We start from the raw sequence: 14,454 nt of genomic DNA, 5'->3' as shown, positions 1-14,454 counted from the left end.
CGTTTGACTTAATTTTTTCGCTATTAACGTCAAAAAACAGGGTGGAACATATTACTTTATAGTAATAACCTCTTGTGAAATTAAAAATACATACGTTCCACAACGTTTATAAAAGCGTCAAACCAATTTCCGAATGAATAAAAACTGTTCATGGCATAAATATGAAGTGAAAAAAAATGTGGAACATATGTATGTACATATATGTATTTTGTTTCGTCATATCGCAGCATATGCATTCATTGCTTGAATGAAGTCTTAAGTCTCTGGACTGTTTTCCACTTAGACTTAAATTACAATTATTGTCATACAAAAATCAATTGTAAACTTTAAAATAAATACGTTCCACATAGTTCCACACGAAATCTATGAATTTTTTTACCTATTACATTATTTCTTATTATCATAGAGTTTAAAAATGAAAACAATCAGTGTCAAATTATTGTGGAACGTATTAATTTCGATCGAATTTTCCACAAACTTCATTCTCGTATGAATGTGAAAATTTTTGACTGATTTTCAATATTTCATTATTTCAACCACAAAAATGAAATTTCATTTCTCGTAACACTTTTTTAAAGGCAGAAAATACATAAACCCTGTCATCAACCACAAACTCCTGCCTGCTGCTGCAAGCTGTGTGTTTCTATGTGCGATGTCCTTCTGTTTTTGATTGCACAGAGTCTATGCCGCAAGGCAAAATGAGGAGCAATGCTGTGGGTGGTTGGCGGTAGGATAATATAAAGGACTTATTCGTCATTTGATCGACAAGGGTGCATGCAATTCAGCCAGCTACACACACAACAACAACAACAAGGAAAACCTCCGACGCCGCACAAAGGCATATCAGGCAGCAAGCCGTCATCATCATCATCATCCAGCCAGCCAACACTGAAAATCCATATGACAACCAAACCGGGGGCCCGGCTTTGCATTATCAAACATAAAAATTCAGTTCATCGTTGGTTTTCGTCCTGCAAAGGACATTCGTGGTTATATTCTCTGCCTCATATAATTTCCATACATATTTTTTTTGTTTTGTGTTGTTGTTGTTGCTTTATAATAAAAATAAAATCAATAAACAGTTTTCTCTTTGTTGATAACAAATATAATCTGAATATGAACGGATTAGGGTTACATATCCTTTTGAATAATTTCGAGTGACTTTTTAGTAACACCAAACAAAGTTTTTGTGTGTTCCTTTCAAAAACAGAAAAAATTAAAATTTTAAAAGAAAAAAGTTTAAAAAAAACACAACATTTCAAGGGCTCCTTTGAGTGTGTGCTACAGGACAGCCAAACTGACGCGACAACGACGCCGATTATGTGTGGATTTTAGTGTGATGTTTTGCTAACACAACAAAAAAAAAAAAACTGCCTGCGCATTGACTTGAGAAGAGACTTGAGTCGTGAGTTCATTATCCTTACCGTATAGCAACCATACAGATGAGAATGTATGTAAGGTACATTCAGTGAAAGGGGTGCATTTTTTTTAAGGTAAACACTGATTTTTCCAAAGGTTAAAACAATTATTCTTTTGTTCAATGTTGGCATATTTGCTTATTTAAAACGCATTTTATAAAAAAATCAAAAGGTAGATTTTTTTTTTTGTATTTAATTTGAACAAGAAAAAATCATGTACTTTGTTCAAGGGCTATGATATTATTCTTCAGAGTCTCAGTTGGTGGCTTAATACTTTCGTAATATATGCATTTTATTCAAAGCCAAGGACAATTAAAGAAAAATTGAATTCACTGTCAAGGGCTTTTAATCATTATAAACTCGAATTATAATTTTTCTTTTTTTCTACTCTCCAGTTTGCTGCTTGGGTTGATGCTGTTATCTTTGTATTTAGTTTGGAAAACGAAGCTAGTTTTAACGCTGTATACAGTTATTATACCAAAATGGCGCATTTTCGTAATAGCCAAGAAATTCCAATTATTTTAGTTGGAACACAAGGTAAGTTTTACAATTTTGTTTCCAAATTTTGATAATTTGATGTATTTTTTGTTTTTGTTTCTAGATGCTATTAGTGAAAGAAATCCCCGTGTGATAGACGATTCGAGGGCTAGAAAACTTGCGAATGATTTAAAACGGTGCTCGTATTATGAAACCTGCGCCACTTATGGCCTTAATGTGGAACGTGTGTTTCAAGATGGTATGTTTCTAAACTTTGTTTGTTTTATTTAAAAAAAAAAAAAAATCTGTTAGGGAAATGTTGATGTTTATAATCTGCGAAAATCTCGCAGACATAGGTTCTACATTCTATAAATTAATCAAATGTCAAAACTTTTCAACAATTTGTCCCACTTTTATTCAAGTTCCATCAAGTTTCAAAATCTGAAAGCAAAAGCTTTGTGGAACTTAGTCAAATTCAATTTAAAACCAGCACTCAGCTCTCGTAAAATGAAAAATTAATACTTTTCATCTATTTTGCGTTCCACACTGCGTAAAATTTCATTATAGAATTGATATTAAACTACTTTTGCCGAGATTAGATGCTGTGGAATGTAATGATACAAATTTCTCCCCAACTATTTTCTATGAATATTTCATTTTCATTCGAACTGTGTAGGTTCCACATTTGGATATCGACCTAATTATGTAAAAATTTCAACACTTTAAACATAAAGGAAAATTTTCTATAAGTCGGGAAAAATTTTGTGGAACCTAATCAAATTTCACTTATGAGGAATGGAAGAGCTTAAGAAAATGATAAATAAATAAGTAATTTAAATACTTCAAACAGTGAAATTCTCTTATTTTTAACCGCCTGCTAAATGAATAAGTTCCACAATCTTTTCACTTCATTTCTAGCATTGAATATAAAGAAGTTGGTGTATCAAGAAAAAAATGCAAAATTTCATATCAAAAACTGACACTTGAAATCTACAACTGTGGAACGCAAATATCACAACGTTTTTTTTAAATCCCGTAAAAAAAATTTTGACACAATGGGTTCCTCATAGAATGAACATGTCTATAAAGAGTAGACGCATGAATTTATTTAGGTAGTTTTGGAAATTTAAAAAAATGTAAATTAAATACGTTCCACAAATGTTTTCTTCCACAATTGGGATGACAAGACTTAAAAATACACTGTGAACGAATAAGAAAACCATGGAAAAGTATAAATTTGTCAAATGAAACAATTGAAACTGCATATTTGAAGCTGTGGAATGTATTTTAACAATGAATATTTCTTTTCCTCAATCATTTAAAAAAAACATGTTCTAAATATTTTTTTTTCTTTTTTTTTCTCTCCCTTTCACAGCCTGTCAAAAAATCCTGCAACAACGCATCACAACATGTGTACCACCAGTCAACTCTCGACCAACTACACCACAAGGAACACGCCTTGGCATAGCCAGTTTTCATCATTCCAATGCTGCTGTTGCAGCAAATGGCTTTTCTGCCTCAACACCATCCGTTGTCCAATCATCCGGTGCAACATTGCCACATCGGCATCATGTACTCTCAACCTCAAGTCATCACATCCCGATGCGAATGAGTGCAGATTTTGTACATAACGAACAACAACAACAACAAAAATGGGCAGCTATCTCAGGACATCCATCACAGCAATCTCATCATCAGGCACATTCTCAGCAACATTTTGTTACTGTAACGAATGAAAATAATAATGTGACAACAAAATTTACACCTGGCGCTGTAACAGTCCATCATTCGGCAGCTCCATCGGCGGAAAATTTAGCTCCATTGTCGTTGGTTCCACAGAGTAAGGATTCGGGAAAGGATAATAGCAGTGGTGGTGGTGGTAAAGATTTACCAACTCCCACTTCTACACCAACAACAAGTCGCAAATCACGACGACGATCGAATCTCTTTATCCCCTCGTCGAAGAAAGGTGATGATAAATCAAAGAATGGCGAACTTGGTAGCGGAAGGTCAATACCTCTGAAACAGGGTTACCTGTACAAACGGTCCAGCAAGTCGCTGAACAAAGAATGGAAGAAGAAATATGTAACCCTTTGTGATGATGGACGATTAACTTATCATCCATCTCTGCATGATTACATGGATGATGTACATGGAAAAGAAATTCCTCTGCAATATGTTACCGTTAAAGTCCCTGGCCAAAAACCACGTGGATCAAAGTCAATCATAACCAACAGTGCTCTAACATCATCGATGCTTTCGAATGGCAAATCAAACCAAAATGGCCTCAGTGAAGGAATTGGCTGTTTGTCAATTGTCAAGGATAACAAAAAACTTTCTGAAAAGGGTCTTCTTACCGCCTTTGATACTCTGTGGGAACCCGGCAAGTCAAATTCCTCTCAACAAACATCGGGAGATGAGGGAATCGCCATGAGCAATAGCAATTCACAGACTTTCATTGCAAGTGACACTTGCAATCAACAATTACTGATGGGTGGCAATAAATTGGATGCTCCGACCCCAAATGTTAAGAAACGTCATCGAAGAATGAAGAGTAGTGGGGTGAAAAATCAGGAAGTTGATGATTCTGATGGATATGAGTTTTATATTGTCTCTTTGGACAGTAAACAATGGCACTTTGAGGCAGCCAATAGTGAGGAGAGAGACGATTGGGTTGCAGCTATCGAACAGGAAATCTTTAAATCCTTGCAAGGTATCGAATCGAGTAAGATGAAGCCAGCGACGTCAAGTGAAATGGCTAGCATGACATCGATAAGGACGCGAGTTCCAGGCAATGGATATTGTGTGGATTGTGATGCTCCAAGTAAGTTTGAAAGATGAAATTCCTTTAAGATAAAGAGTACTAATTTGTTTGTTTTTTTTTTTTTGTTTTTATAGATCCTGAATGGGCGAGTCTTAATTTAGGAATTCTAATGTGTATAGAATGCTCTGGCATTCACAGGAATCTCGGATCTCACATTTCCAAAGTTAGATCTTTGGATTTAGATGATTGGCCGTAAGTTTTTTTTTTGGGCATCCAACAAAATTCAGTCATTAATTTAATTTTTGATTTTTCTGTACAGTGCTGGTCATTTAAGTGTGATGTTAGCAATTGGCAATAGTTTGGCAAATTCAGTATGGGAAGCATGCACACGAAACAGGCCCAAACCACGACCAAATGCAAGTCGAGAAGAAAAAGAATCATGGATTCGAAATAAATACGAGGCTAAAGAATTTTTACCAATGTGCAATCAAAATACGAATGCAACTGCTGGACAGCAGCTTATTGAAGCAGTGATAAGGTAAGAAAAATTGATTATATTTACATAATTTGTTTACTAGATTTTAATGGTTTTCTTTTATCTTTTTAGATCTGATATGAAATCAATAATTTTAATTCTTGCAAATGCAACCAATGAAGTTACAAACTCAACTGTTAGTCCAAGGGATGTACGAACGCCTTTGCTGTTAGCTTGTGCTATTGGAAATTTGGCTATTGCTCAGTTACTGATATGGGTAAGCTTAAAATACTTTTTGTAATAGGTTATTATAATATAAGCTTGACGTTGGGTGCCATTTCTTAAAAAAAAGAACTGTCGAGAAATCCAGTGATATTTAAAAATGCATTTATCAAAAAAATGGCGCCCAACAAGAGCTCCCTTTTCAATCAACCACAGTAATTTGAAAATCACTTATCCAAGATGACAAAGTGGCGCGCAACACAGTACTTCGAAAAGATTTTATCCATAATTATAAAATGGCGCCCAACATATGCTCCTTTTTCAGTGTGAACGAAAGTACTTTGAAAAGTATTTATCCAAAGTGGCGCTCAAAACAATACTTTTAAATGCATTTTTCCAAAATGACAAAATTGCGCTCAACCTTAGTTTTTTTTTCAGTATAAACCACAGTACTTTTAAAAATTGAAAAAATAAAGAACTTATCAATCTATCTATCTAAAAAGCATTTTCCCCAAAACAACAAAATGGCGCCCAACATGAGCTCCCTTTTCAGTATAAAACAGAGTAATTTAAAAATCACTTATCGAAAATGACAAAGTGGCATCCAAAATGACAAAATGGCGCCCAACACGAAATCCCTTTTCAGTATAAACAACAGCACTTTGAAAAGTATTTATCCAAAACATAAAATGGCGCCCAAAATTAGCTCCCGTTTTAGTGTGAACCACTTTGAAAAATATTTATCCAATATAGCGCCCAACACAGTACTTTGAAAAGCACTTTTCCAAAATTATAAAATGGCGTCTAACATGAGCCCTTTTTCAGTATAAACCACAGTACTTTAAAAAGTATTTGTCCAACATGAACTCCCATTTCAGTACAGACTAGAATGTGTGAAGAATTAAACAAGTTTGTTTTCGAAAAAACTTTTTCTCATAATTTCCCATTGTTTTATACAAGTTTTACTGGATTCTATTTCTATATTAAACAACCTGATTCAAGTATTACCCTGAGTTTTACAAAACTGTTTTTAAAATACTGACCTTAATGCCATACATAAGCTCTTAACTCAAATTGACTTAGATTTGTGATTTGAAGAACTAATTTTCTTGAACAAAATGGCGCCCAACTCGAATTTTATTTTATATATTTCTTTCTTAAGTTTTATAATAATTTTAACTTATCCATTTTTTTAAACTTAATTTTCAGAATCACGCCAATATAAAGCACACCGATCATGAAGGACGTACCTGCTTAGCTTATGCACGTGCTGCTCAATCTTTAGCCACAGCAAAATCTCTTAAAGCAGCCCAAACAAACTCAAGCAATACCAGCACTACATCTTCAACATCCTCAACGAATTCCTCATCGGCAGCGATATCGAATGGTAGTAATGGAATTCCAACACCCCATTATAGTGTCGAAGAAACAACCGCCTTAGTTGAGTTACTCACAAGTCTGGGATGTCCTGAATCGGCACCACTAACTGCCAGTGGAACATTACCTCGACGAAGGGATACTCTAGGGACACCTTATGAAAAAGCTGTATCTGGTGTTATTTAAAAAAAATTATATAAAATTCTATGTTTTAAACATTAACAACAAAACAAAAATAAGAAAAATGACGAAAGTAAAAAAGAAAAACAAAAATCTCATAAATCAACCGTAAATATATTTATTTTGGGGCTAAATATGTATTTTATATTGTAAATGTAAACCTAGTTTTAAGATGTCGTTGATTTTAATTTTTATTATTTTTTTCCTTTTTTTGTTTATGTATAATTGTAGTCCTTTTGTTTCTATGTTTTTAAAATATTTACCTTTTTAAAAAATATATGTATATTCAATTCCTATTTGTTGCGGCCAGTGATGCTCCTTGATGGACCTAAAAACATACACACACACATAAACATTCTACCTTCTCTATATAAACTTTGTTAAATCTTTGTATTTGTTTCCAACGATATATCCTCATTGTTTTATTTTTTTTTATTATTAAATAAATAATTATTCAATTTTATTATATTGTATTTAATTTGTTTCTATATTATCCTTGGAAGAAGGTTAAAATTCAAATAGGTTTATAAATATGTGTAGAGAAAACAAAAAACGATTATATTCCTTAGTTTAATGTTTTTTTTTTTTATTATTATTATTATTTTATAAATATTTTTTATTGAATGTGATTCACCTCTTTTTTGTTCAAAATTTTTGTAATGTAACATAAATTATAATAAATAAAATATAAATGTATTGACAGAGGATTTCATAAGGAATATCCTGAGAGAAGAAGAAAAACAGTAAATTAATAAAATATATATAAATAACAATTAAAAAAAAAATAATTTAACAAAATATAAAACAAAAAAATTAGATGCTAAGATATTAAGTTATTAGAAAAAAAAATTAAAAATATTAAATAAAAACATAAAAAAATCGAAAGCATTAGCTACGCAAGTCGAATTAGTATAAAACAAAATTTAACAAAAATAAAATACAATCGCTCGCTCTAGTGGAATAAATTAAAAAAAAAAAAAACTGATACAAAAAACATTCATTTACACTTTGCTGAATTAAATTCATTAAATTAAAATATAAAAACAAATATACAAAAAAATGTAATGCAATTCGAAGCACAGAATAATATTAATAAATTGTTGCGAATCCACAAGCGTTATTTTTTTTTTCTAAATCTTGAATGAAATATGAACATTTATATAATAAAAATAGATAAATACCACAACAACAATAAAATTGCAAAATATACACAAAAAATTTACATAAAATGTTTTAAATCAATACAAACAAAAAAAAAAAAAAAAACAAATGAAAATAAATCACAATAATGCAAAAAAAAACTTTTGTCTTTTTATTTAAGAACTTAAGAGCTTCAAAGTACATATTTTAAAAAAATTCTTCCAAATCCATCAGCTGGCACCAGTAAAAGTCTGTTTATTGCCTATTATTGAATGAAAACCAAAAGTTTCTGTCAGCTCTTGAAATTTTTTTTTTTTTTTCTAAAAAAATTACATTTTCAAATCCATTAAGTGAGACATCAGAAGAAAGGTCTCTTTAAGCTCTATTTATAGCTGAAAATTAAAAGTTTCTCTGACGTCTGGTTGCTGAATTATTTACAATCGAAATATTTTTTTTTTTTCTAAAAATCGAAATATTTATTTTTTACATTCGAAAGCAGGTATTTTCGGATCAAAATCTCGAAACAAGTTTTGGTTTACAGATACGAATTCACAATGAACAGGCCTCTCAATTTATGTAAAAAAATTAAAAATTTATTTTTTTCGGATTTTCGAGAAAAAATCAAGGTTAACCCCTTTCCTAAAAAAAATAAATTTTCAAAAATTTCCTCCAAATTCGTTAAGTGAGACATCAAAAGAAAGGTCGCTTTAAACTCTATTCATAGCTGCAATCCAAAAGTTTCTTCGACGTCTGGTTGCTGAATTATTTGCAATCGAAATATAATTTTTTTTTTAAATGAAATATTTTTTTTTTTCATTCGGAAGCAGATATTTTCGGATCAAAGTGTCGAAACAAGTTTTGGTTTACAGATACGAGTTCAAAAAAAAAAATTAAAATTTATTTTTTTTCGGATTTTCGAGAAAAAATCAAGGTTCCCTTGAATAAAAAAATTACATTTACAAAAATTTCCTCCAAATCCATTAAGTGAGACATCAAAAGAAAGATCGCTTTAAACTCTATTCATAGCTGCAAACCAAAAGTTTCTCTGATGTCTGGTTGCTGAATTATTTGCAATCAAAATATTTTTTTTTTTCTATAAAAATCGATTTTTTTTTACATTCGGAAGCAGATATTTTCGGATCAAAGTCTCGAAACAAGTTTTGGTTTACAGATACGAGTTCACAATGAACAGGCCTATCAATTTATGTAAAAAAAATTAAAAATTTATTTTTTTCGGATTTTTGAGAAAAAATCAAGGTTAACCCCTTGCCTAAAAAAAAAAAAAAATTCAAAAATTTCCTCCAAATCCATTAAGTGAGACATCAAAAGAAAGGTCGCTTTAAACTCTATTCATAGCTGCAATCCAAAAGTTTCTTCGACTTCTGGTTGCTGAATTATTTGCAATCGAAATATAATTTTTTTTTTTTTTAAATGAAATATTTTTTTTTTTCATTCGGAAGCAGATATTTTCGGATCAAAGTGTCGAAACAAGTTTTGGTTTACAGATACAAGTTCACAATGAACAGGCCTATCAATTTATGTAAAAAAATTAAAAATTTATTTTTTTCGGATTTTCGAGAAAAAATCAAGGTTAACCCCTTGCCTAAAAAAAATAAATTTTCAAAAATTTCCTCCAAATCCATTAAGTGAGACATCAAAAGAAAGGTCGCTTTAAACTCTATTCATAGCTGCAATCCAAAAGTTTCTTCGACGTCTGGTTGCTGAATTATTTGCAATCGAAATATATTTTTTTTTTTAAATGAAATATTTTTTTTTTTCATTCGGAAGCAGATATTTTCGGATCAAAGTGTCGAAACAAGTTTTGGTTTACAGATACGAGTTCACAATGAACAGGCCTATCATTTTATGTAAAAAAATTAAAAATTTATTTTTTTCGGATTTTCGAGAAAAAATCAAGGTTAACCCCTTGCCTAAAAAAAATTACATTTTCAAAAATTTCCTCCAAATCCATTAAGTGAGACATCAAAAGAAAGGTCGCTTTAAACTCTATTCATAGCTGCAATCCAAAAGTTTCTTCGACGTCTGGTTGCTAATTATTTGCAATCGAAATATAATTTTTTTTTTTTTTTTAAATGAAATATTTTTTTTTTTCATTTGGAAGCAGATATTTTCAGATCAAAGTGTCGAAACAAGTTTTGGTTTACAGATACGAGTTCACAATGAACAGGCCTATCATTTTATGTAAAAAAATTAAAAATTTATTTTTTTCGGATTTTCGAGAAAAAATCAAGGTTAACCCCGCCTAAAAAAATTACATTTTCAAAAATTTCCTCCAAATCCATTAAGTGAGACATCAAAAGAAAGGTCGCTTTAAACTCTATTCATAGCTGCAATCCAAAAGTTTCTTCGACGTCTGGTTGCTGAATTATTTGCAATCGAAATATAATTTTTTTTTAAATGAAATATTTTTTTTTTTTCATTCGGAAGCAGATATTTTCGGATCAAAGTGTCGAAACAAGTTTTGGTTTACAGATACGAGTTCACAATGAACAGGCCTATCAATTTATGTAAAAAAATTTAAAATTTATTTTTTTCGGATTTTCGAGAAAAAATCAAGGTTAACCCGGCCTAAAAAAATTACATTTACAAAAATTTCCTCCAAATCCATTAAGTGAGACATCAAAAGAAAGGTCTCTTTAAACTCTATTCATAGCTGCAAACCAAAAGTTTCTTCGACGTCTGGTAGCTGAATTATTTGCAATCAAAATATTTTTTTTTTCTATAAAAATCGATTTTTTTTTTTACATTCGGTAGCAGATATTTTCGGATCAAAGTGTCGAAACAAGTTTTGGTTTACAGATACGAGTTCACAATGAACAGGCCTATCAATTTATGTAAAAAAATTTAAAATTTATTTTTTTCGGTTTTTCGAGAAAAAATCAAGGTTAACCCCGCCTAAAAAAATTACATTTACAAAAATTTCCTCCAAATCCATTAAGTGAGACATCAAAAGAAAGGTCTCTTTAACCTCTATTCATAGCTGCAAACCAAAAGTTTTTCTGATGTCTGGTTGCTGAATTATTTGCAATCAAAATATTTTTTTTTTCTATAAAAATCGATTTTTTTTTTACATTCGGAAGCAGATATTTTCGGATCAAAGTGTCGAAACAAGTTTTGGTTTACAGATACGAGTTCACAATGAACAGGCCTATCAATTTATGTAAAAAAATTAAAAATTTATTTTTTTCCGATTTTCCTCCAAATCCATGGAGTGAGACATCAAAAGAAAGGTCTCTTTAAACTCTATTCATAGCTGCAAACCAAAAGTTTCTTCGACGTCTGGTAGCTGAATTATTTGCAATCAAAATATTTTTTTTTTCTATAAAAATCGATTTTTTTTTTTACATTCGGAAGCAGATATTTTCGGATCAAAGTGTCGAAACAAGTTTTGGTTTACAGATACGAGTTCACAATGAACAGGCCTATCAATTTATGTAAAAAATAAAAAATTTATTTTTTTCTGATTTTCGAAAAAAAATCAAGGTTAACCCGTTGCCTAAAAAAAAATACATTTTCAAAAATTTACTCCAAATCCATCAAGTGAGACATCAAAAGAAAGGTCTCTTTAACCTCTATTCATAGCTGCAATCCAAAAGTTTCTTCGACGTCTGGTTGCTAATTATTTGCAATCGAAATATAATTTTTTTTTTTTTTTTTAAATGAAATATTTTTTTTTTTCATTCGGAAGCAGATATTTTCGGATCAAAGTGTCGAAACAAGTTTTGGTTTACAGATACGAGTTCACAATGAACAGGCCTATCAATTTATGTAAAAAATTAAAAATTTATTTTTTTCAGATTTTCGAAAAAAAATCAAGGTTAACCCCTTGCCTAAAAAAAAATACATTTTCAAAAATTTACTCCAAATCCATTAAGTGAGACATCAAAAGAAAGGTCTCTTTAACCTCTATTCATAGCTGCAATCCAAAAGTTTCTTCGACTTCTTGTTGCTGAATTATTTGCAATCAAAATATTTTTTTTTTTTTTTCTATAAAAATCGATTTTTTTTTTACATTCGGAAGCAGATATTTTCGGATCAAAGTGTCGAAACAAGTTTTGGTTTACAGATACGAGTTCACAATGAACAGGCCTATCAATTTATGTAAAAAAATTAAAAATTTATTTTTTTCTGATTTTCGAGAAAAAATCAAGATTTAACCCCTTTCCTAAAAAAATTACATTTTCAAAAATTTCCTCCAAATCCATTAAGTGAGACATCAAAAGAAAGGTCTTTTTAAACTCTATTCATAGCTGCAAACCAAAAGTTTCTTCGACGTCCGGTTGCTGAATTATTTGCAATCAAAATATTTTTTTTTTTTCTATAAAATGAAATATTTTTTTTTTTATTCGGAAGCAGATATTTTCGGATCAAAGTGTCGAAACAAGTTTTGGTTTACAGATACGAGTTCAAAAAAAAAATTAAAATATATTTTTTTTCGGATTTTCGAGAAAAAATCAAGGTTCCCTTGAATAAAAAAATTACATTTACAAAATTTCTTCGACTTCTGGTTGCTGAATTATTTGCAATCAAAATATTTTTTTTTTTTCTATAAAAATCGATTTTTTTTTTTACATTCGGAAGCAGATATTTTCAGATCAAAGTCTCGAAACAAGTTTTGGTTTACAGATACGAGTTCACAATGAACAGGCCTATCAATTTATGTAAAAAATTAAAAATTTATTTTTTTCTGATTTTCGAAAAAAAATCAAGGTTAACCCCTTGCCTAAAAAAATTACACTTTCAAAAATTTCCTCCAAATCCATTGAGTGAGACATCAAAAGAAAGGTCTCTTTAACCTCTATTCATAGCTGCAATCCAAAAGTTTCTTCGACTTATAGTTGCTGAATTATTTGCAATCAAAATATTTTTTTTTTTTTCTATAAAAATCGATTTTTTTTTTACATTCGGAAGCAGATATTTTCGGATCAAAGTGTCGAAACAAGTTTTGGTTTACAGATACGAGTTCACAATGAACAGGCCTATCAATTTATGTAAAAAAATTAAAAATTTATTTTTTTCTAATTTTGGAGAAAAAATCAAGGTTAACCCCTTTCCTTAAAAAAATTACATTTTCAAAAATTTCCTCCAAATCCATTAAGTGAGGCATCAAAAGAAAGGTCTCTTTAACCTCTATTCATAGCTGCAAACCAAAAGTTTCTCTGATGTCTGGTTGCTGAATTATTTGCAATCAAAATATTTTTTTTTTTCTTAAAAATCCATTTTTTTTTTACATTCGGAAGCAGATATTTTCGGATCAAAGTGTCGAAAAAAGTTTTGGTTTACAGATACGAGTTCACAATGAACAGGCCTATCAATTTATGTAAAAAAATTTAAAATTTATTTTTTTCGGTTTTTCGAGAAAAAATCAAGGTTAACCCCGCCTAAAAAAATTACATTTACAAAAATTTCCTCCAAATCCATTAAGTGAGACATCAAAAGAAAGGTCTCTTTAACCTCTATTTATAGCTGCAAACCAAAAGTTTTTCTGATGTCTGGTTGCTGAATTATTTGCAATCAAAATATTTTTTTTTTTCTATAAAAATCGATTTTTTTTTACATTCGGAAGCAGATATTTTCGGATCAAAGTCTCGAAACAAGTTTTGGTTTACAGATACGAGTTCACAATGAACAGGCCTATCAATTTATGTAAAAAATTAAAAATTTATTTTTTTCTGATTTTCGAAAAAAAATCAAGTTTCCCTTGCCTAAAAAAAAATACATTTTCAAAAATTTACTCCAAATCCATTAAGTGAGACATCAAAAGAAAGGTCTCTTTAACCTCTATTCATAGCTGCAATCCAAAAGTTTCTTCGACTTCTAGTTGCTGAATTATTTGCAATCAAAATATTTTTTTTTTTTTCTATAAAAATCGATTTTTTTTTTAAATTCGGAAGCAGATATTTTCGGATCAAAGTGTCGAAACAAGTTTTGGTTTACAGATACGAGTTCACAATGAACAGGCCTATCAATTTATGTAAAAAAATTAAAAATTTATTTTTTTCTAATTTTGGAGAAAAAATCAAGGTTAACCCCTTGCCTAAGATAACTACATTTTCAAAATTTTCCTCCAAATCCATGGAGTGAGACATCAAAAGAAAGGTCTTTTTAAACTCTATTCATAGCTGCAAACCAAAAGTTTCTCTGATGTCTGGTTGCTGAATTATTTGCAATCAAAATATTTTTTTTTTTTTTCTATAAAAATCGATTTTTTTTTTTACATTCGGAAGCAGATATTTTCGGATCAAAGTGTCGAAACAAGTTTTGGTTTACAGATACGAGTTCACAATGAACAGGCCTATCAATTTATGTAAAAAAATTAAAAATTTATTTTTTTCTGATTTTCGAGAAAAAATCAAGGTTAACCCCTTGCCTAAAAAAAA

The 14,454-nt window shown here is 30.3% G+C and overlaps 1 protein-coding gene across 4 annotated transcripts in view; it reads left to right on the top strand.

Moving 5' to 3' along the window:
• Positions 1 to 8,132, top strand: part of LOC129913609 (centaurin-gamma-1A) — a 338,022-nt gene extending 329,890 nt beyond the window's left edge. For 3 of the 4 annotated variants that reach the window (XM_055992371.1, XM_055992372.1, XM_055992374.1), the window contains 7 exons: positions 1,814 to 1,955; positions 2,020 to 2,154; positions 3,271 to 4,719; positions 4,794 to 4,911; positions 4,979 to 5,197; positions 5,267 to 5,411; positions 6,566 to 8,131. In XM_055992371.1, the coding sequence (XP_055848346.1) occupies positions 1,814 to 1,955; positions 2,020 to 2,154; positions 3,271 to 4,719; positions 4,794 to 4,911; positions 4,979 to 5,197; positions 5,267 to 5,411; positions 6,566 to 6,919 (2,562 nt within the window). In that variant the 3' untranslated portion in view covers positions 6,920 to 8,131. Of the gene's footprint in view, positions 1 to 1,813; positions 1,956 to 2,019; positions 2,155 to 3,270; positions 4,720 to 4,793; positions 4,912 to 4,978; positions 5,198 to 5,266; positions 5,412 to 6,565 lie in introns of all 4 variants that reach the window. The other variant, XM_055992373.1, reaches the window with a different exon arrangement.
• The last annotated feature ends 6,322 nt before the right edge of the window (positions 8,133 to 14,454 follow it).

Source organism: Episyrphus balteatus, chromosome 3, assembly GCF_945859705.1.
Source record: "Episyrphus balteatus chromosome 3, idEpiBalt1.1, whole genome shotgun sequence".
Lineage (NCBI taxonomy): Eukaryota > Metazoa > Arthropoda > Insecta > Diptera > Syrphidae > Episyrphus > Episyrphus balteatus.
This window is presented reverse-complemented; position numbering and strand designations above follow the sequence as displayed.